Here is a 20,497-nt window from a genome sequence, read left to right as displayed (position 1 = left end):
ACATGAAATGCCCTGTAAATGTTTAGGCATTGTATGGAGGATGATGATTATAGGAATGTGGCTAGCTTGATTACATGATTGCCTTTTGTAATGTCTTGCACAGTCACTGTATAACCCATGCACACTAACCCTAATGCGTCGGACACTTCGTTTCATAATTTACCTCAAGCGGGTGCTATATCCTTTTACAGATCATTTTTGAAGGTAATTTTTCAAGGATGCGTATCCCGCCCTTAGTCACAACGCGACGGCTGAGATTCCGTTCACAGATTTTTAATGCACCCATCAACATAGACATAGACGCTAACACCAACACCAACACCGTAAAACTAAAACAGGACAAATATAACTAACATCAGTCACACACTGAGTTACATGTAACACGCATACGACTTTAAACTCGTGAATGAACAAAAAATACATCCACATACCACTTTTGCCTGCTTGTGAACTAAGAGAGGGGTTTACATCTTGAAGTTTCTTTCTTGAAAGGCTCATATTCATAAAGAGAAACAACTTAATCTTTGTGATAACATCATTGCATTATTGCATGTGGATGGCAAAACAGGAAGTGACGTACAAAGCAAGATGGGAATAAAATAAAACAACTAAAACTCTTAGAAAGAATAAATCTTCTCAAATAAACAACAGTTGAGTGTAGAAATCACAATAAGCATTATAAAATAACCAAAATATAAAATTATACAAATTAAACTAATCAAAAGTTAGTGAAATGAGTGAGTGCTTAAGTACACAAACACCATCTAGTGGAAACAGATATAATCAACTCAGATACCCTTTGTGACAGAAAATAGAAAACTTTGAGGCAGCAAATACACTCCCACCATCACACTATGTGTGATTCTTAATAGAAATTATGAATACTCAAGTAACTCATCATGAACTTAACATTCAAAGGGTATTTTGCACACATTAAGCATACAAAGTGAAATCACTCTCATCAAACTTAACCCTTTAATCAGCTTCAAGTAATAACACTGTTTTGTGTATGGGTCTTTCTAGATAGACTGACTTGCTTGTGCGTGCACCCTTGCTATCCAGTGTTGCATCACTAACAAGAAGTTTAAGTCTTCTCACTCTTCCATCAGTCCCTGGGAAGACTTCTACCACTTTGGCTAGCTTCCACTGATTTCGTGGTGCTAAGTCATCTTGCAGCAGAACAATATCATTTATCTTAGCGTTTCTCCTGCTCTTATTCCACTTATTTCTCTGCAGCAAACTCAACAGATATTCTTTTCTCCACCTGGTCCAAAACTTATTCGCCAGAAACTGAACTCTCTTCCATCTCTTCTGAAGATAGAGATCTTCCCTTACAAACTCTCCAGGAGAAGGTGCAATGATAGTTGACTTCATTGTTAGTATAGTATGATTTGGCGTCAATGGTTCTGATCCCACAGGATCATTGATGTGTTCTAAGGACAATGATCGACTATTGACGATCGCCATTACTTCATACATGAAAGTTCTTAAAGAAGAAGTATCCAGTCTCACTGCAGACTGGTCTAGGATGGACATCATTACACTCCTTACAGTCCGGATCTGTCTCTCCCAGACACCACCCATGTGACTGGAAGCAGGCAGGTTCATGACGAAGATACAGCCTAACTCTTTCACGCATTCTTGGTCCATTCCCTTCATCAACTCTAGGAACTCTCCCTTTGCACCGATAAAGTTGGTACCTTGATCACTATGCAGCTGACTTACATTGCCACGTATCGCAATCAAACAACGCAGTGCGTTAAGAAAAGCATCAGTGCTCACATCATCCAGTACCTCAAGATGAATGGCTCGCGAACACATGCAGGTGAACAGGAGTCCATATCTCTTCAGTTCTCTCCTACCCTCTTTAACATAGAACGGTCCGAAGCAGTCCATGCCACTATAGCTAAAAGGAAGGGTAGTTTCCATCCTTTCCAGTGGCAGATCAGCCATCTTTTGCTCCTGCTTGCATTTCCATAACTTCCTACACTTTATGCATTTGTAGATAAGAGACGACACTTCACTACTGCATCCCAAAATCCAAATACCATTGGAGCGAATTTCATTCAAAGTCATACCTCGACCTTGATGTTGCACTTTCTCATGGAAGTGTTTTATGAGTAGACGAGATACATGATGACCTTTAGGAAGAATGGCCGGATGCTTGACATGAGGGTGAAGCTCAGCCCGAGTCAGTCTTTCTCCCACCCTTAAGATATCATGATCATCAATAAACAGACTTAACTTGTACAGCTTATTGAACTGATTTGAATTAACTTCCTTCCCTTGTCTTAGAGATTTGATTTCATCACCGAACACTTCTTCTTGAACTGTACGAATTATGAATTGCTCAGCATCCTTTCTTTCTTCAAGTGTTGTGGCATCATTGGATCTTTCTACTAAACCCTTCACACTCCTCACACAACGTTTGAGTCTAGCTATGGCTTTCACTGCCCTCTTCCAATCAGAAAACCTTTGCAAGCAATCTGACAGAGACATCTATTCCTTTGCCTTGGTTGTAAGAACATGCGCCCTTTCGTGTTCTGGGTCTCCCTCATCCACCTCTCCTACCTTAATGTCTTCCTTAGGGAGTTTCCTTTGCCAGAGGAAACTTGGACCAGTAAACCAGTTAGATCCCGTGAGTTCCTTCACAGTGAGCCCACGAGAGGCATGGGTTTTGATCTGAAGCAACATATCTCCACTGACTAGGCTCAGTACTTGTCCTGATCTGCTGAATTCGGTTGGCTACAAATACGTGGAACCTTCTTGTATCATTGTTAATATAACCAAGGACAACCTTGGAATAAGTCCAGTAGTATTCACAGACACCATGCAATTCTAGTTCTCTTTTGAGCAGATCACCAGTTCTTGTGGCTACAACTGCAGCTGAGAGCTCCAATCTTGGAATTGTTGTTACCTTTGTTGGGGCAACTCTTGCTTTACCCATAATGAGAGTGCAGTGGACTTCACCAGACTTGGTCACAGTTCTGAGGTATGAACAAGCTCCACAGCCCGACGAGCTGGCATCAGCAAAATGGTGTAACTCATATTGCTGGACATCGCTGAACGCTGATGGCACATAACAACGCAGTATCTTTACTTTACCGAGGACAGATTATGGAGGTCTCGTAGCCAAGCTTCCCAATGTGGCCTGAGGTCATCAGGAAGTGGTTCGTCCCAGCCTATCTTGTCATTACACATCCTTTGCAAAGTCCTCTTCCCAACCAGAATGAAGGGAACAACGAATCCAAGAGGATCAAAAATGGAAGCAACTGTAGAAAGCACACCTCTTCTAGTGAAAGGATTTTCCTTTACTAGTATTCTGAAATGGAACTCATCTGAAGCTACGCACCAATGGACTCCAAGCGCCCTTTCTATTTTAGGTTCTCCTAGGGCCAAGTCAAAGTCAGTTGCACCTTCAGTACATTCATCCTTCGGGATTGTGGTGATTACCCTTTTGCTGTTGGTGATGAATTCATGCAAGTGCAGCTTCCTGGTATTGCAGAGATCCCTGGCTTTCTTCACCAGCTGGATAGCCTCTGCTTCCTTATCCACACTTGCCAAGCCATCGTCAACATAAAAATTACGCTGTATAAACTTCACTGTGGCTTGATTAAACTTGCCTTCTCCTTGTGAGGCGAGGTACTTGAGCCCGAAGTTTGCACATCCAGGCGAGGAGGCAGCTCCGAACAAGTGGACCTTCATGCGAAAAACTGATGGTGGAGCTTCCATGTTGCCTTCTTCCCACCACAAGAACCTAAGATAGTCCCGATCCTTTGGGGAAACATAAAACTGATGGAACATACGCTCCACATCACACATGATGGCTACCTGCCCTTTCCTGAAGCGACACAAGACTCCAACAAGGGTATTTATGAGGTCAGGCCCAGTCAGCAGATGCTCATTCAGAGAAGCATTCTGAAATCTTGCAGAGCAATCAAAGACGATGCGAATCTTGCCTGGCTTCTGTGGGTTATAAACCCCATGGTGAGGGATATACCATGCTGGTTGATTGCTTAACTCCATCTCTGGGACCCTTTCAGCATCACCTCTTGCTATTATGTCCTTCATGAAAGCTAGGTAGTCCTTGAAGTATTGTTCATCCCTCTTCAAACGCTTCTCTAAGGATTTGAGTCGGTGCTCTGCCCATGCTTTATTGTTCGGGAAGTCCGGTCTCTCACCTTTAAAAGGCAATGGCATCTCATAGTGCCCATCTTGCAGTTGCTTAATGCCTTCATTTAACTTTGCCAGAAACTGTAGGTCTTCTTGCGATGCAGAAGCTTCCTCATTATTCCTTTCAGCAAAGTCTGACTCAAAAACCTTCAATATCTCTGCTGGAGTGATCATCTCCTTAACCTTGTTCCTGTGTATAAAGCAGACTTCAGACTTGAGCTTGTGAGAAGGTTCGCCAGCTGGTAGAACTTGCTTCATAATAATCCTATGACTCACACCAATTTCATCTTCGTAGTCACCTTCGTAGTGGTTGCATCCGATTATACTCCAGCCTAACACAGATCTTTGTGCAAAGGGCTGATCTTCGTTACCTCTGAACATCTCTGGGGAGTAAGGCTTGAGGACAGTTATACCCTATTAACAAACCTATTTCAAAATCAAGTGCAGGAGCCATTTCATCTGCCACATGTTCTAGTTGAGGCCAGTTCTTTGCCGTTTCACAAGTGGGTATATGAGATCTATTTGCAGGTATATAGTCTCTAGTATAGGTCGTTGGAAGTTGGATTTTCACTTCAGACTTAATGCCTCTTACTTGTAGTCCATTCAATTTGTGACTGGACACAACCTTCGTCTTGGAAGTTATTGTAGAAATCTTGAGTTTGACTGGTTCCTTTTTAGTATCAAGTGTCTCAGCTGTGTCCTTTAAAATGAAAGTGGTGTTGCTTTGGGTATCAAGCAAGGCGTACACTAAAATCTCCTTCCTTGGTTCAGCTATAGTTGAAACATATACTGGAACGATGGATGAAGTATAAAGTGCCATTCTTTTCTTGAACCACTCTGTTTGAAGTCAAAGGCATAGACTCTTGTATCCTCTGTGATTCAGTTGTTCTGTCTTGATTAGCCCTTGACTGATCTTGATTGTTTCTAGCTCTTTGTCCTGGGCCTTTATTTACCCAATCCTGATGTAAGCACGTCACATTTTTCACACACACTCCTAGAGGTGCATCCCTCAGAGTTATGACCAGCCTTAAGACAGCCAAAGCACAATTTCTCAGACTGTACAAACTTCAGTCTTTCTTCAACTGGTCTTTGGTAGCAATCTTGTGCCATGACTGTATTTTGTCACGGTATGACATGCCAACTACAAATGGATGGCCAAACCTGTCAAGTATGTTCCAGGCAGCCATGTAAGCCGCTTCTGTTCCAACCAGGAAGTGTCCTTCAATAGCTTTCTTGGATGGACCACTAACATACTTGCGTAGAAAGAAGAGCTTTTCTCGGGCTGGCAAGTTCTTGCGGCCAATTAATGTCTGGAAAGACAGTTTCCAATCATTATACTTCAGAGGTTCTCCTAAGAAAACAGCAGGTTCTGGAATTGGAATCCTATTGGCTGTGATAGCTTCAACAAGTGCTTTCACAAGGTCATTAGAGGCTTCATTGGAAGCAGCTAATGCATCTGACTGAGATACATGAGCTTGAGTGACTGGAAACCTTTGAGGAGAATGAGAGGGTTGGTTTGGTTGAGAGAAATTTAGTGGAGAGAGAGAAATAGGAATGCTTGGTTGAGAGAGATAGTCTTGTTTTCGTTGAAGAGGAGGAGCAGAACGCATTTTTCCCTCATCATCTTCAATACTTTCAGCATAAACTTGTAGCCTTGCTTGTGCTGCATTATGTCTTTTTAGTTCTTCCAATCGTTCCACTTCCTTGTTCTTCTCTTCCAACTTTACTTTCCTGATAGAACTTTCTGAGATAAACTGAGCTCTTTTTTCTTGCATTCTCCGCTTCTATTTCCCTTTCTTGAGCTTCTCTCTCGGCCATTAACCTTTTATCCTCTGCCTCAAGTTTCCTGATTTCCTCTTCATATTGATGCTGTGTCTTCATTATTTTAATCAGCTCTTGTGTAGCTGCTACTTCAACCACTGCTTCTTTTCTTTTCCGCAAGGAATCATGGGACGACTGACTGGACATCTTAGAAACAGACTTTGACTTACTGGAAGTTGCTGAGATGATGCTGGACACAGTGGCTTCAAACACTGAATCTGAATCGGGCCAGGGTATGTTCTCAGGATCTCCACTGAGAAAGTGTTGAGCCCTTTCATTTGCAGTGCTAGTAATGGCAAGACAAGTGTCATTTTTTCTCTGAATTTCTGGCTCAGGGCTTGTGAGGCTTCTTATGTCACCATAAATATGGTCGACCGCAGACTGAATGGCATTAATGGTGCTCACAACCTCAAAAATCAAATCTGCATCATTGTTGTTCTTCATGGCTCTTTTCAAACCATTGATGTGATACTTCCATCTTCTATACTTCTGTTCAAAGCTTCTTTTCAGATTGTTCAGTCTAGCGTCTTGCAATGTTTTACCCTTTTTGGTGAGCATGCGTACACGCTGGCTTCTTCTAACATCTGGGGACTGTGTATTATCTGCGCCCACCTGAGGCTGTTGTACTTGTTCAGTCACTTTAACATGCTCAGCTATATCAGACTGCGGTGGTGGGATAACCTGATCCGCATCTTCAACTTCTTGTGCTGTAGGATCTGCACAGATAGCTTCTTTAGTGGACAGCACTTTATTTTCACTTGTATCTGACATGACAATTCTGTATTGCACTATAATGTGATATTCAAGAAAGACAGTCTAAAGTTCTAGTGTAAGCAACTACTTCAGCTAGACTTGTGTGATTCAACCATGTAAATTGTAAACTATAGAACTGTGAAGTAGCAGAAGCATGAATACAACTTGTGAAATGTTAATATTCCAAATTATAAAGTATACAAAAAAATAAACACACGGAAAATTTCAACTTCAGTCTTTCTCAATAATACATACAACACATTTGTTTGTCTATTTAGTCCTTATAGTTTCTTAATAAGCCAACGATCATTGGAAAATGTCCACTTTTATCTTAGAATGAGGACGATGGAAATACCAGCACAATGGAAACTTCAGCAACAGTTCACAAACCTTGCGCTGCTTCCAAGATACTAACTTAAAAGTGCTTGCTTTGTTCAGCCTTTACTTGCCCACTGCTGCTCAGTCAATCAATAGCTGTCGTTTTTGAACGTTGTACTTCCCTTACCCAACATCTGTTGCCTCTTGCTGGCTGACTTCCGCGTGCAGCCCTTACCATCTGATGCTCTTAGCCTTCACCGACGCAGTGAAGTGTTCTACTACAGTGAGGGAAAAAAATTATTTGATCCCCTGCTGATTTTGTACATTTGGCCAGTGACAAAGAAATGATCAGTCAATAATTTTAATGGTAGATTTATTTTAACAGTGAGAGACAGAATAACAACAAAAAAATCCAGAAAAACGCATTTCAAGAAAGTTATAAATTGATTTACATTTTAATGAGTGAAATAAGTATTTGATCCCCTATCAATCAGCAAGATTTCTGGCTCCCAGGTGTCTTTTATACAGGTAACGAGCTGAGATTAGGAGCACTCTCTTAAAGGGAGTGCTCCTAATCTCAGCTTATTACCTGTATAAAAGACACCTGTCCACAGAAGCAATCAATCAATCAGATTCCAAACTCTCCACCATGGCCAAGACCAAAGAGCTGTCCAAAGATGTCAGGGACAAGATTGTAGACCTACACAAGGCTGGAATGGGCTACAAGACCATTGCCAAGCAGCTTGGTGAGAAGGTGACAATAGTTGGTGCGATTATTTGCAAATGGAAGAAACACAAAATAACTGTCAGTCTCCCTCGATCTGGGGCTCCATGCAAGATCTCACCTCGTGGAGTTTCAATGATCATGAGAACGGTGAGGAATCAGCCCAGAACTACACAGGAGGATCTTGTCAATGATCTCAAGGCAGCTGGGACCATAGTCACCAAGAAAACAATTGGTAACACACTACGCCGTGAAGGACTGAAATCCTGCAGCGCCTGCAAGGTCCCCCTGCTCAAGAAAGCACATGTACAGGCCCGTCTGAAGTTTGCCAGTGAACATCTGAATGATTCAGAGGAGAACTGGGTGAAAGTGTTGTGGTGAGATGAGACCAAAATCGAGCTCTTTGGCATCAACTCAACTCACCGTGTCTGGAGGAGGAGGAATGCTGCCTATAACCCCAAGAACACCATCCCCACCTTCAAACATGAAGGTGGAAACATTATGCTTTGGGGCTGTTTTTCTGCTAAGGGGACATGACAACTGCACCACATCAAATGGACGGGGTCATGTACTGTCAAATCTTGGGTGAGAACCTCCTTCCCTCAGCCAGGGCATTGAAAATGGGTCATGGATGGGTATTCCAGCATGACAATGACCCAAAACACATGGCCAAGGCAACAAAGGAGTGGCTCAAGAAGAAGCACTTTAAGGTCCTGGAGTGGCCTTGACAGTCTCCAGACATTAATCCCATAGAAAATCTGTGGAGGAAGCTGAAGGTTCAAGCTGCCAAACATCAGCCTCGAAACAATGACTTGGAGAGGATCTGCAAAGAGGAGTGGGACAAAATCCCTCCTGAGATGTGTGCAAACCTGGTGGCCAACTACAGGAAACGTCTGACCTCTGTGATTGCCAACAAGGGTTTTGCCACCATGTACTAAGTCATGTTTTGTGAAGGGGTCAAATACTTATTTCACTCATTAAAATGCAAATCAATTTATAACTTTTTTTGAAATGCGTTTTTCTGGATTTTTTTGTTGTTATTCTGTGTCTCACTGTTCAAATAAACCTACCAATAAAATTATAGACTGATCATTTATTTGTCACTGTACAATGTACAAAATCAGCAGGGGATCAAATAATTTTTTCCCTCACTGTATGCCGCCCTTAGTCACAACGCGAAGGCTGAGGTTCCGTTCACAGATGTTTAATGCACCCATCAACATAGACATAGACGCTAACACCAACACCAACACCGTAGAACTAAAACAGGACAAATATAACTAACATCAATCACACACTGAGTTACATGTAACACGCATACAACTTTAAACTCGTGAATGAACAAAAAATACATCCACATACCACTTTTGTCTGCTTGTGAACTAAGAGAGGGGTTTACATCTTGAAGTTTCTTTCTTGAAAAGCTCATATTCATAAAGAGAAACAACTCAATCCTCGTGATAACATCATTGCATTATTGCATGTGGATGGCAAAACAGGAAGTGACGTACAAAGCAAGATGGGAATAAAATAAAACAACTAAAACTCTTAGAAAGAATAAATCTTCTCAAATAAACAACAGTTGAGTGTAGAAATCACAAGAAGCATTATAAAATAACCAAAATATAAAATTATACAAATTAAACTAATCAAAAGTTAGTGAATTGATTGAGTGCTTAAGTACACAAACGCCATCTAGTGGAAATAGATATAATCAACTCAGATACCCTTTGTGACAGAAAATAGAAAACTTTGAGGCAGCAAATACAATGTGAGACTACTTAAGATTAATTGATAGAATGCAAACCACAATAAAACAACCTGCTGTTAACCTTTCACACAAAATCCCTGTGCGGTTTTAATTATAACAAAAGCTAAAAAAGAGAAACTGAGCTGAATATGGAGAGGGAAAAGGTAGCACAGGGTTTGAGTTAATGCAGAGAAAATAAGCTCTATGACGGTGAACCCAGCATTTGGTGTGTGGGATTGAGTGGAGTTGTTTGGCAAAACGAGGGACAGAGAAAGGGAGGAAGAGAGATAGAGGCCCACTTTATTTTGGGAGATGTAAAGAGCCATGGTGATGGTAGGGATGGAAATGCAGAACGAGAGAAAGGAAGATAGGAAAATGAAAATAAAAGACAGAATGAGAGGGAGTGAAAGCTAGTGTGAGGGAGAGATATTTTTTTTTAGTTGGAAGAGGTGTGAGATGCACACCGATGATAAGTGCATGTACACTGTTTGGAGCTTGAATAACAAAACAACTTGTTTGCATTAGCATATTTCAGATACAACCTAGAACTTTAGAAAGTTAAAACTCATGTTTACAAAAACTCAGGTTGGTGTAACAGATAGGAAAGCACAACTGATGAAAAAGCTGAGCATCTTGTTGATCTCTGTTTTCCCATGCCCTTTCTCTATTCAAATCAATTCAATTCAATTTTTTGAATTCAATCATTTGTATGGCACTTTTAACAATGGACATTGTCACAAAGCAGCTTTACAGAAATAAATACAATCAGATTAAATTAAATCAAAATAAATTGTAAAAATGTGAATTTATCCCTAATGAGCAAGCCAGAGGTGATGGTGGCAAGGAAAAACTCCCTGAGACGATATGAGGAAGAAACCTTGAGAGAACCCAGACTCAAAAAGGAACCAATCCATGCAATTATAAATAAATCCCTTCTATAACTGTGTACTACATGAACAAATAGGGCAATTGCGCAACCAGTAAATTCATTACAGTTTTCACATGAAGTCCGGTTTGTTGAACCTATCCAGTGTCCACTGATGGAGACCTGAGTACAGAACTGCTCAGGGAAACCACAGCCCCAGAGCCACCACAGCAATCGCAGTCCCAAGCCATCACAGTGCAACTCCCCATATGAGATCCCCAAGCCATCTCCACGGCCCCCAAGTGGCACCATCCCCGATCCCAATGATCTTCAGGCCATCCATATTTGGGATATTCGTATTTACCCACCCAGTTGGGCAGATAAAGTCATGTGCACTGTCCTTCAATTCTAGATTTTTATTCATCAGGACCTAAATAACAATTGTGTGGCCCTTACCAACTTCTATAAAAAAATATATATATAAATAAAAAAATACATGTGACAAAAAAAAAATAACAGATTTGAATATGTAGCAATTTTTTTTTTTCCAAAAAAGTAAACCAACATTCAAAAACTAGACTGGAAAAAGACCAGGTGATATTTTTTTCTAATATTCAACTGTCCAGTTTGGGTGAGTCTGTGCCCATGATAGACTCAGTTTCACATTCTTGGCTGACAGAAGTGAAACATGATGTGGTCTTCTGCTATTGTAGTCCATCCACCTCAAGGTTCAATGTTTTGTGCATACTGAGATGCTTTTCTGCTCACCATGGTTGTAAAGAGTGATTATTTATGTTACTATATCCTTCCTGGCAACTCAAACCAATCTGGCCATTTTCCTTTGACCTCTCTTATCAACAAGGCGTTTCTACCCATAGAACTGTCGTTCATTCAATTTGTTTTGTTTTTCGCACCATTCTGTGAAAACTCTAGAGACTCTTCTGTTTGAAAATCAGAGGAGATCAGCAGTTTCTGAAATACTCAAACCAGCTCATCTGCCACCAACAATCATGACATGATCAAAGTCACAGATATCACACTTTTTCTTCATTCTGATGTTCATATGTGTCTGTACTAATCACAGATACACTGTCATGTCAACACTGAAGAAGATACATAGAGGAGATTGCAGAGGATGTGTGTGGACATTAAGTGTAATATACATATCATTTGCTTACTATTTTCCTGTGTTGTTCACACATGCATTAATTTTGCATTACTCAAAGCAACTAGAATACCAGATTTTATTAGCTTCTGTATATACACTCACCAGCTGTCACAGTGCAGGGATTGAACTCAGGTCTCTGGAGTGTTAGGCCAACACCAACCCACTAGACTATTGGGGAATACAGACTCAAGTGCAGAGCAACCCAGGTAGTGTCCAAAAGATTTATTAAAAGGTTCTAAAGGCCAACACAGAAAAAGTACCAAAAATAATTCCAAACATGACAGAGAGACAATGAGGTACAGGTGAGCAAGGTAGGCAAAGTCAACAACATAGAGAGTAAATAGGCAGCCTCTGGTGGTCAAAACTGTTCATTAGTGACTCCGGCCACTTAGAAGTGAAGTGAAGTGACTTAGTATGGTGACCCATACTCGGAATTTAACTCATCCAAGTGCACACACACAGTAGTGAACACAGACACACTGTGAACACACACCCAGAGCAGTGGGCAGCCTCTTTTTTTTGCCGCAGCACCCGGGGAGCAGTTGAGGGTTCGGTGCCTTGCTCAAGGGTCTCACCTCAGTCGTGGTATTGAGGGTGGGAGAGAGCGCTGGTCATTCACTCCCCCCACCTACAATCCCTGCCGGACCCGAGACTCAAACCCACAACCTTCAGGTTGCAAGTCCGACTCGCTATCCATTAGGCCACGACTACCCCCAGTTGGAACACCTTACTAATATTACATAGGCCCCCTTTGCTCTCAGAACAGCCTCAATTCCTCATGGCATGGATTCCACAAGGTGTTAGAAACATTTCTTCAAGATTTTGGTCCATGTTGACATGATGTCATCATCATAATTCAGAGAAAACATTCCCCACACCATTATACCACCAGCAGCAGCCTGGAATGTTGACACAAGGCAGGTTCATGCTGCTGATGCCAATTTCTGACCTTATCATATACACATCACAACAGAAATCAAGATTCATCAGATCAGGCAACATTTTTCCAATCTTCAGCTGTCCAGTTTCAGTGAGTCCATGCCCACTTTGGCCTTAGATTCCTGTTTTTGTCTAACAGACAGGACTGGAACCTAATTTGCTTGTAGCTTATCCACCTCACTTGGTTTGATATGTTGTACGTTGCAAGATGCTTTTCTGCTCACCACAGTTGTAAAGTACTATCATTACTGTAGCTTCTCTGCCAGCTTCTTGCAACCATTCTGTGTAAACTCAAGAGATTGCTGTGTGCGAAAATTCCAGTTCAGCCTGTAAAAATTCTCAAACAAGTTTGTCTTGCACCGACAACCATACCATCATCACTGCGATCACATTTTTTCACCATTCTGATTTTTGAAGTGAATATTAACTTAAGGTCCTATCTGTATCTGCATGATTTTCTGCCTTGTACTGTTGCCACATAAATGAGCTTAGTTCTTTTTCCAAGACATCCTGCAGAAGCAAATAAGATCCAATACTCCAGGAGTCTTGAGTAACCTAATGCAAAATTCATGCAAAATACTGTTTTTCCTAAAAAAAATCTTGAAGGCCAAAACCCCTGAAACTGGATACAAGGCACTTTACAGAGTGTTACAACCACGTAAACAATCATTGAAATTACCATTAAATTACATTTGCTTTAACAGTCAAAAATATATATAAAAAACTAATAATAATAATAATCATAATAATAATCATAATCATAATGCTTAATTTACATAGTGCCTTAATCATAACCAAGGTTGCTTTTCAATCACAAAAATAAATAAATGAATGAATGAATGAATGAATGAATGAATGAATTAATTAATTAAGTTGTGTCCCATTACTGATACTGTGTCTCACTGAACAAGTGCGTGATTCATCGTATCAGTTTTAGCCATGGCATTTCTTAACTGTTTTCATGAATCAGGCTCAGATTGCTTCATAAATCAATTGTCATGCTGGATAAATCCTACACCTGTATTATGTATTACTGTATATATATTTTTTAAACTTTGTTATAGACTGTCGTCAGAGGCAAACTTATTTGCATTTGTTAAACACAAAGTGCATTTGCCTTTTAAATAAACTACGTATTCATTAAGCGAAACACCAAGTTGACAGCTCAGAGTTTAAAAGGGTCAAAGAGATGACTTTCTGATCTATGTCAAGCAAGGTAAGAAATCTCTATTGACTGTGCCTTTATTCGGCTTACCACATTATATATTTGCTATATATTGCAATTCATATAATTTGATGTGCACAGTAAAAGTCTGAGGCTTAAGTGGTGAATGCTGCATTTTCCTTTCCTTCCTTGAGTGCGCTAGTAAATTGTACAAATTTGTTATCTTTCTATTTGAACAGAAAATGGAGACATCCCAGAGGCCCATGCTTGTGTTTTTAGGTAAACTCTGATTAAAAATATCAAACTGATTTCAAGTCTTAAAAAAATTCTAGTTGCAATACACTAAGATTTATTTAATCACTTGGAAATTGTAATAACAATTTAAAATGACAATATCTGTTATAGATTTTAAAAAAAAAATACAAATGTTCTTCCTATTACATCTCTCTCTAAGCAGGCACATAATGAGATATATAATTTTATATTATGTATTTTTGTACAGGGATATGCATTTTCTCATTGCAATGGATACTGACCCATCAGCAAGGTAAGAATACAGTATAGTAGAATACAGACATATCAGTGGGGTCCAAAAGTCTAAGAACACATTGAAAAAAGACATTGAATTTTTGCTCATTTAAAATAAACAGAAGGTTTTTAGAATTTTGAAATATTTAAAATGAAAGTAAAAGTAAATTATTTTGAATATTTAATATTCACAATTCTGCACTAAGCTAATTTGTGATATTGACCATGCTAAAGGTCAAAAGGTCAGATTTTCCTCATGCCTAATCTCTTCTGTTGAAGCATGTGTTTAGACGACACTCTGCCGAATTTGATGCAAAATGGATCGTAAGGTTTTGCACAATCTTGTGGAGTCCATGCCAGCTCGAATGCACGCTGTCATTAAGGAAAAAATGGAACATACCAAATACTAAGAAACTCTGAAATTCCTGTAAATATTTCAGAGATTCTACTTTACACTGAAGTTGTAGTAAATAATGAAATTTGTTGAATTAAATTAAAAACGAATGGAAAATAGAAGCATTTTCACTAGTGCTCTCAGACATTTGGACCCCACTGTGTGTGACTGTGTGTGTGTGCGCGTGCTTGTGTTTATATATATATATATATATATATATATATATATATATGTATATATATATATATATATATATATATATATATATATATATATATATATATATGTTTGTGTGTACATAAATATATACATGTGTATATATATATAAACATATACATGTGTACATATATGCATATATTTGTGTATGTACATAAATATGTTCTTCTCTCCCCTCCAGTCAATGTGGCCTTAGGAGGAAAAGCAACACAATCTTCTTTATACGGCAACTATTACTATGCTTACTTTGCTACCGATGGCAACAGAGCATCTCAGTTGCTTTCCTACTCATGTACACACACAAATATTGAGAATAATCCATGGTGGAGAGTGGATTTGTTGGCAGTGTATGATATTAGCACTGTAGTCATCACTAACAGAGGAGACTGCTGTCCAGAACGGATAAATGGTGCTGAGATTCACATTGGCAACTCCTTAGTCAACAATGGCAACAATAACCCCAGGTGAAATTTTTAAAAAATTTATAAGAATATAAAAAATATAAAAATATAAAAACTATATGAAAATATCAGCAAAAATAGTAAGAGTTTACTAATAGAGCTTTATTAACATTTCATAAAGCTTGCTGCCTATAAGTCTGTGTAATTTGTTAACAATTCTTTGCATACATTTAGAAATTTAAAAAGGCTTTATAACATTCCACTAAAATTGCTCATAATGTAATATGAAATTGTGAATGATAATTGTCTTTATACATAATTATAAAGCACTTGAAGTCTTTTTTAAAAGTTGTTGAAGAAATATATTACAAAATATTTTAAATGGCATCAATTAGTGTTTTAAATAAAGTCACTGATGAGCTTAATATTGCTGATTTTAAAGTACTGTTCACTTTATTTTTCAGTACGAGAAAAAGTATGAGGATGAAGTATGAGAAATGTTAAAAGTATAATGTGTCATTCTTTAATAAAATAAAACAAATTCTTCTGCAAACTCTGGTATGAAAATAATCAACTTCAGGGTCGTGACAACTTCATGAAGCATTATTAACTTTGAATTTAACTTAATATGTAACATTAAGTTAATACATTGCCCCTCTATTGTTTCTTTCTCTCTCTCTCTGCAGATGTGCCGTTATCTCTAGCATCCCTGCTGGTGCCTCTGCAAAGTACATCTGCAATATGAGAGGTCGTTATGTGAACATCATCATTCCCAATGTTAACCAGGTTCTCACTCTCTGTGAAGTGGAAGTGTATGGGCGTCCAGGTTACACTTTTATATTCAAATCACAATTTCATATAAATTTAAAGTCAAATAGGTTTCACAACAGTTGCTAAACATCAACATTGTTGACCTTTTTTTTTTGTAGTGCTTACTAAGACGGCATTTCTGAGATTAAAGTTTAACAGCAGCGAGGATCTCATCAACCCTATCATGAGGGACAAAGTTCTTCAAAAGGTGTGTGTTTGTCAGAATATAAAATCAGTTGTCAGTTTATTAGGTACACATAACTTGCAGATGACTCATTGGCCATTATTGATTGTAGTCGCTCTGTTGCGCTGCACATCTTGTCACCCCTCCTCTGTTAGTAGACAGGGACTAACTGTTAGCTGGACTATTTCTCAATCCAGCAGTGACCCAACCCATTGCTACTGCTGCACCTGATAAACACATACTAGTCCCGTGCACGCTAACATTCCACCACCATGTTAGTGTCACTGCTTTGTTGAGAATGGTTCACTAGCCAAATAATATATTTCATCAGTGGTGTTACGGTGGTGGTCCCTTTCCACAGAGTAGATGGAGTCAGCAAAACATAGCATCAGATGAGCTGAAGTCAGTAATTGTATATATAAAGTGGATTATGGTACATACTGTAAATGAAGTGTTGCATAGCACATAATGATAACAATTTTTCTCCATAGATGAAATCTGCCAACATCCAGTCATCAGTATTTCAGCTCCGTTGGACAAAGGAACCAGAACTGGAAACTGAAACTTAAAAAAGGGTAAGACACATTAGAAGAATACTACTGCTATTACTACTCCTCCTCCTAGTACTACTACTATTTCTACCACTTTTGCTACTCCTACTACTACTACTAATAATAATAATAATAATAATAATATAGCTGCAAGCTGCAATCTGCAGGGTCCACACACACCTTGCATACTTGCATCACATTTTGTGATGATAGCTCAATATTAGCTGTGTAAACTCCCTGCTGAAAACTTGCTGAAGTAATTCAGCTGAAGATTAGCAGTAAGATAGAGCACACCAAATTTCAGCTCAACTGGAATTTTGGTTCTTGAACAATAGCTATTAACTTAACTCTGACCCCTATGAACATGAATAGCACCCCACGTTAGCAAATTTGAGTTAGATTGCTTCAGGTACTAGTAGGTCCCTCCCTGAATCTACCATTCATTTTTCATGCCAATAGCTTAATGGGAACAAACATTTTCAAATATCTGTGGATATCTGATTGGCCAATGACAGCCATGTATGTTCAGTAATTAGGTCATCATGAGACTCCACGTACAGTTTAGCACATGAAATTATCAAATTTCCACTTGATCAGCCTTATGGTTCCTGAGACACAGTTATCTGACCTTAGCTCCACTCCATTTGTATTACCAAATTTTGCACATGATGTCAGATGGAACTAAATCCTTATTGAGGTTCTTGGCTTGAGAAAACCAAAGAATCAGTGGAAAAGAATTTTGCTTGTAAGACTCCAAAATGTAAAACCTTGCGCTATAATGCCACCATTAGGCCAATCAGGCCCATCTCACTTCCCTGAGTTTTAAGGCAGAAGAAGAAGAAGAATGAGCCAAAGTAATGTTCCTGTAATATTCTAAAAATGTTCTAAAATACCAACTTGCTACACAATATAATTACTGTGAAGCAGTTGCTCAGATATTTCCAGTTAGACACAAGTGTTAATGTTTATTCAACAGAAAATTATTGCAGGAATATAGTATGAACTAATGTAAAATAAAAAAGGATCTGCTAACCTAACATTGTTAACTGGGTATGTCTCAAAAGAAGGTCTTATCTTAGGCTAGAATTGATTTAAAATTTTTCCAGGTCTTATGATAGCTCTGAACAATTAAGGTTAGAGTAGGTTTAGTAACATTTTGTATGAAAAATCAATAGGAAAATAATCAATGATGGACTGGTGTAAAGGGGGCTGACATGAAGCGCAGTTACTGTTACCACCCGAAGTTGATTATTTTCCAATTTTAGCATGTTCTGAACTGATTTCCTATTATACCACAACAATTTGGGGATAACTACAATATGTAATTTTGTATGGAATCACACTTTCAACTGTTTACATTTAAGGCTGTAGAACATCCACAAGACAAGTAGCTCCTATTATCACTTATGTTATAGCAGTTATAAACACTTGTTTCCTCACTTTGTCTTGAGGAAATACCAAAAAAAATAACACATCTTTTCATGCTCTCAAGTGTTGAAACCCGAGACTCCTTCCATAAATTTTAAATAAACCACTCCTTACAGAAAGCTTCAACATAACGATTAAAAGTTTTTTTTGTTTGTTTGTTTGTTTTTTTATAAATAACAACACAAATCTGTCTTTTATTAGATTTAGATTATGTGGAGCGTTTGCCATATAAGTCCCAGTGAATGACTTGCTATAATAGAAAGGATAACTTATTAGAATGAGCACATTAATATAAACTTGGGATAAGATTTGCAGCCTCCTGACCTTCTGACCTATCAGATTCAAGAATGCAACAGCACTGTGGTATAAATTGTATTAAATACACTAAAATCTCTCTTGATAGTTCTGTGAATTTTGCAGAACATCAGTTTGACTGTTACTATTTATTCATTGATTTATTTATTTTACCTTAGTGATATGACAGTCAAGACGTTTGTTATTCTGAATTGCAGGTGGCAGAAATACGTCTTAAATATGTAGAAGACATGGTTGAAGAACAACAACGACAAAAAAGAACATCAAATGTGTGAGGTTTGGGTGTAGAATATGGAACTACTAGCTTGCTGATGATATATTCTTATTGGTTAGAAGTACAGCTTTTTTTTTCTGGAAATGTATCTAAGAAAAATTATTGTTATTCCTATGTATTATGTGATAGATTGATGTATTTAAAATGCCCTCTTGATTGTTGGGTTTAGTTAAGCCTAGGTTATGGTTATGGTGGGTCTATGTTAGTTACATTTCTCTCAGAAATACTATTGAGTAGATATATTCAGTAGCCTTTCTGGAAAAGTGAGAATATCTGTGTAAACATAATGGAAAACAAAACATTCAAATTAGCCTGTTTGTAAGAATTGCTAATTCATGTGTATATAAAGGGGTACAGATGAATTAGCAGTTCTTACAACCAGCTGCTGTTTATATTGCAGTAGTACAAAGATGTTTTGAAGGGTAACAGGGTAAAACAAAAAACTGTAAAATGATAAGTAGTGCTAGGGATCATGAACGTTTCTTTCTTTCTTTTTTTTTTTTAATATTTTTTAATCATCAGTTTCTAATGTTGTCAAGACACCTAAGGCAATACTCCTTGTCACCTCCCAGCCAATCAGAAATGTTGAGAACCAACCAATCATCACAATCTTGATGAATTTGGGTATGTTTGAAAGCATTTTTAAAACACAAAAAGTGCTGAGATGTAGAAATGAGGTTTTACTCACTGGCATTTTACTCACTGGGATAGATGTCCGCTATCTTTGTGTCTGCTAACTTTGTTCCTTCCCTTAATTACTTACCTTCTTGAGAATTTCCAAAATGTTTAGACTGATGATTCTCAGTAAAGCACATTACCAATTATTAATGGGCTTGCTTGCTTATTTATTTATTTATTTATTTATTTATTTATTTGTTAGTTAGTTAGTTAGTTAGTTAGTTATTTTAGTTAGTTATGGGATTTTTTATTTTATTTAGTATGTGTACATTTTACATGAAACTTTTACTTTTAAACTTATTTAGCTCATCCTTGTTCACAGCATTTCATTCCCTTAACAAATATTTCACATTGGTACTATCAGAATCTTACTTAACATGTAACATATTCAGTAATCTGTAACTAAGACCCAATAAAGAAATTTTTATTATGCAGATTTAGGACAACATCCAGGAATATCAGGACTGATTTTTGTCTAAAATCAAAGACTGACAATATCCCATCTGTTTGTTTCAATATTGTATGACTTATTTAGCCAAATCTAAACTCACCTCTGGATTTGTGTAACTGAACATTCAGCATAATGAATTTTCACTATCCTGTTTCTTGTTTCTTTACTTATAAATAAAAAAAGGTATGTGATACACAGAATAACACAATGTGCTCTCAAATCAGTAGTTAGTGGTTGTGTTTTTTTTGTAGTGTTTCTGCGTTATGAATAAATTCTTAATACACAGACATAAATGTAACTGACATGCTACTTTATTACGTTATATGTCAACTTGAGTACCTGCGTAACTGTAAATATGAGGAACTTTCTCTAAACAAATACTGACATAACTAGATATTTAAACCAGCCTACCCCATCCTTATATTATCCTGTTACATATTGATGTGTCTTAAGTCTTTTTTATGTATATTTTTTTAATTTTCTTATGTCTACCAGTATGTAAGCCAATGCAAAATTTCACTCTACTACTACTACAAAATGTCCCATTGTGGCCTAAAGACACCTCATTCCACACCCATCAGAATATTGCCA

The 20,497-nt window shown here is 38.1% G+C and overlaps 1 protein-coding gene across 1 annotated transcript; it reads left to right on the top strand.

The window, feature by feature from the left end:
• The first annotated feature begins 13,855 nt into the window (after positions 1–13,855).
• Positions 13,856–20,096, top strand: LOC113544272 (fucolectin-like). The gene is made up of 7 exons (XM_053231085.1): positions 13,856–13,955; positions 14,179–14,223; positions 14,996–15,278; positions 15,902–16,041; positions 16,145–16,233; positions 16,701–16,784; positions 18,701–20,096. The coding sequence occupies exons 1-6, from the start codon at positions 13,919–13,921 to the stop codon at positions 16,776–16,778; spliced, it is 672 nt and encodes a 223-aa protein (XP_053087060.1). The 5' UTR covers positions 13,856–13,918; the 3' UTR covers positions 16,779–16,784; positions 18,701–20,096.
• Positions 20,097–20,497: the final 401 nt, after the last annotated feature.

This window comes from Pangasianodon hypophthalmus, chromosome 28 (genome assembly GCF_027358585.1).
Source record: "Pangasianodon hypophthalmus isolate fPanHyp1 chromosome 28, fPanHyp1.pri, whole genome shotgun sequence".
NCBI classification, from domain to species: domain Eukaryota; kingdom Metazoa; phylum Chordata; class Actinopteri; order Siluriformes; family Pangasiidae; genus Pangasianodon; species Pangasianodon hypophthalmus.
The sequence above is the reverse complement of the archived record's forward strand: the minus strand, read 5'-3'. Positions and strand labels throughout refer to the sequence as shown.

Excerpts from the sequence above, each read along its gene's own strand:
- LOC113544272 (XM_053231085.1), top strand. The coding sequence starts at position 13,919 with ATGGAGACATCCCAGAGGCCCATGCTTGTGTTTTTAG. Across the intron at positions 13,956-14,178 it reads GCCCATGCTTGTGTTTTTAG|GGATATGCATTTTCTCATTG; the intron begins GTAAACTCTGAT and ends ATTTTTGTACAG. Across the intron at positions 16,234-16,700 it reads GGGACAAAGTTCTTCAAAAG|ATGAAATCTGCCAACATCCA; the intron begins GTGTGTGTTTGT and ends TTTTCTCCATAG.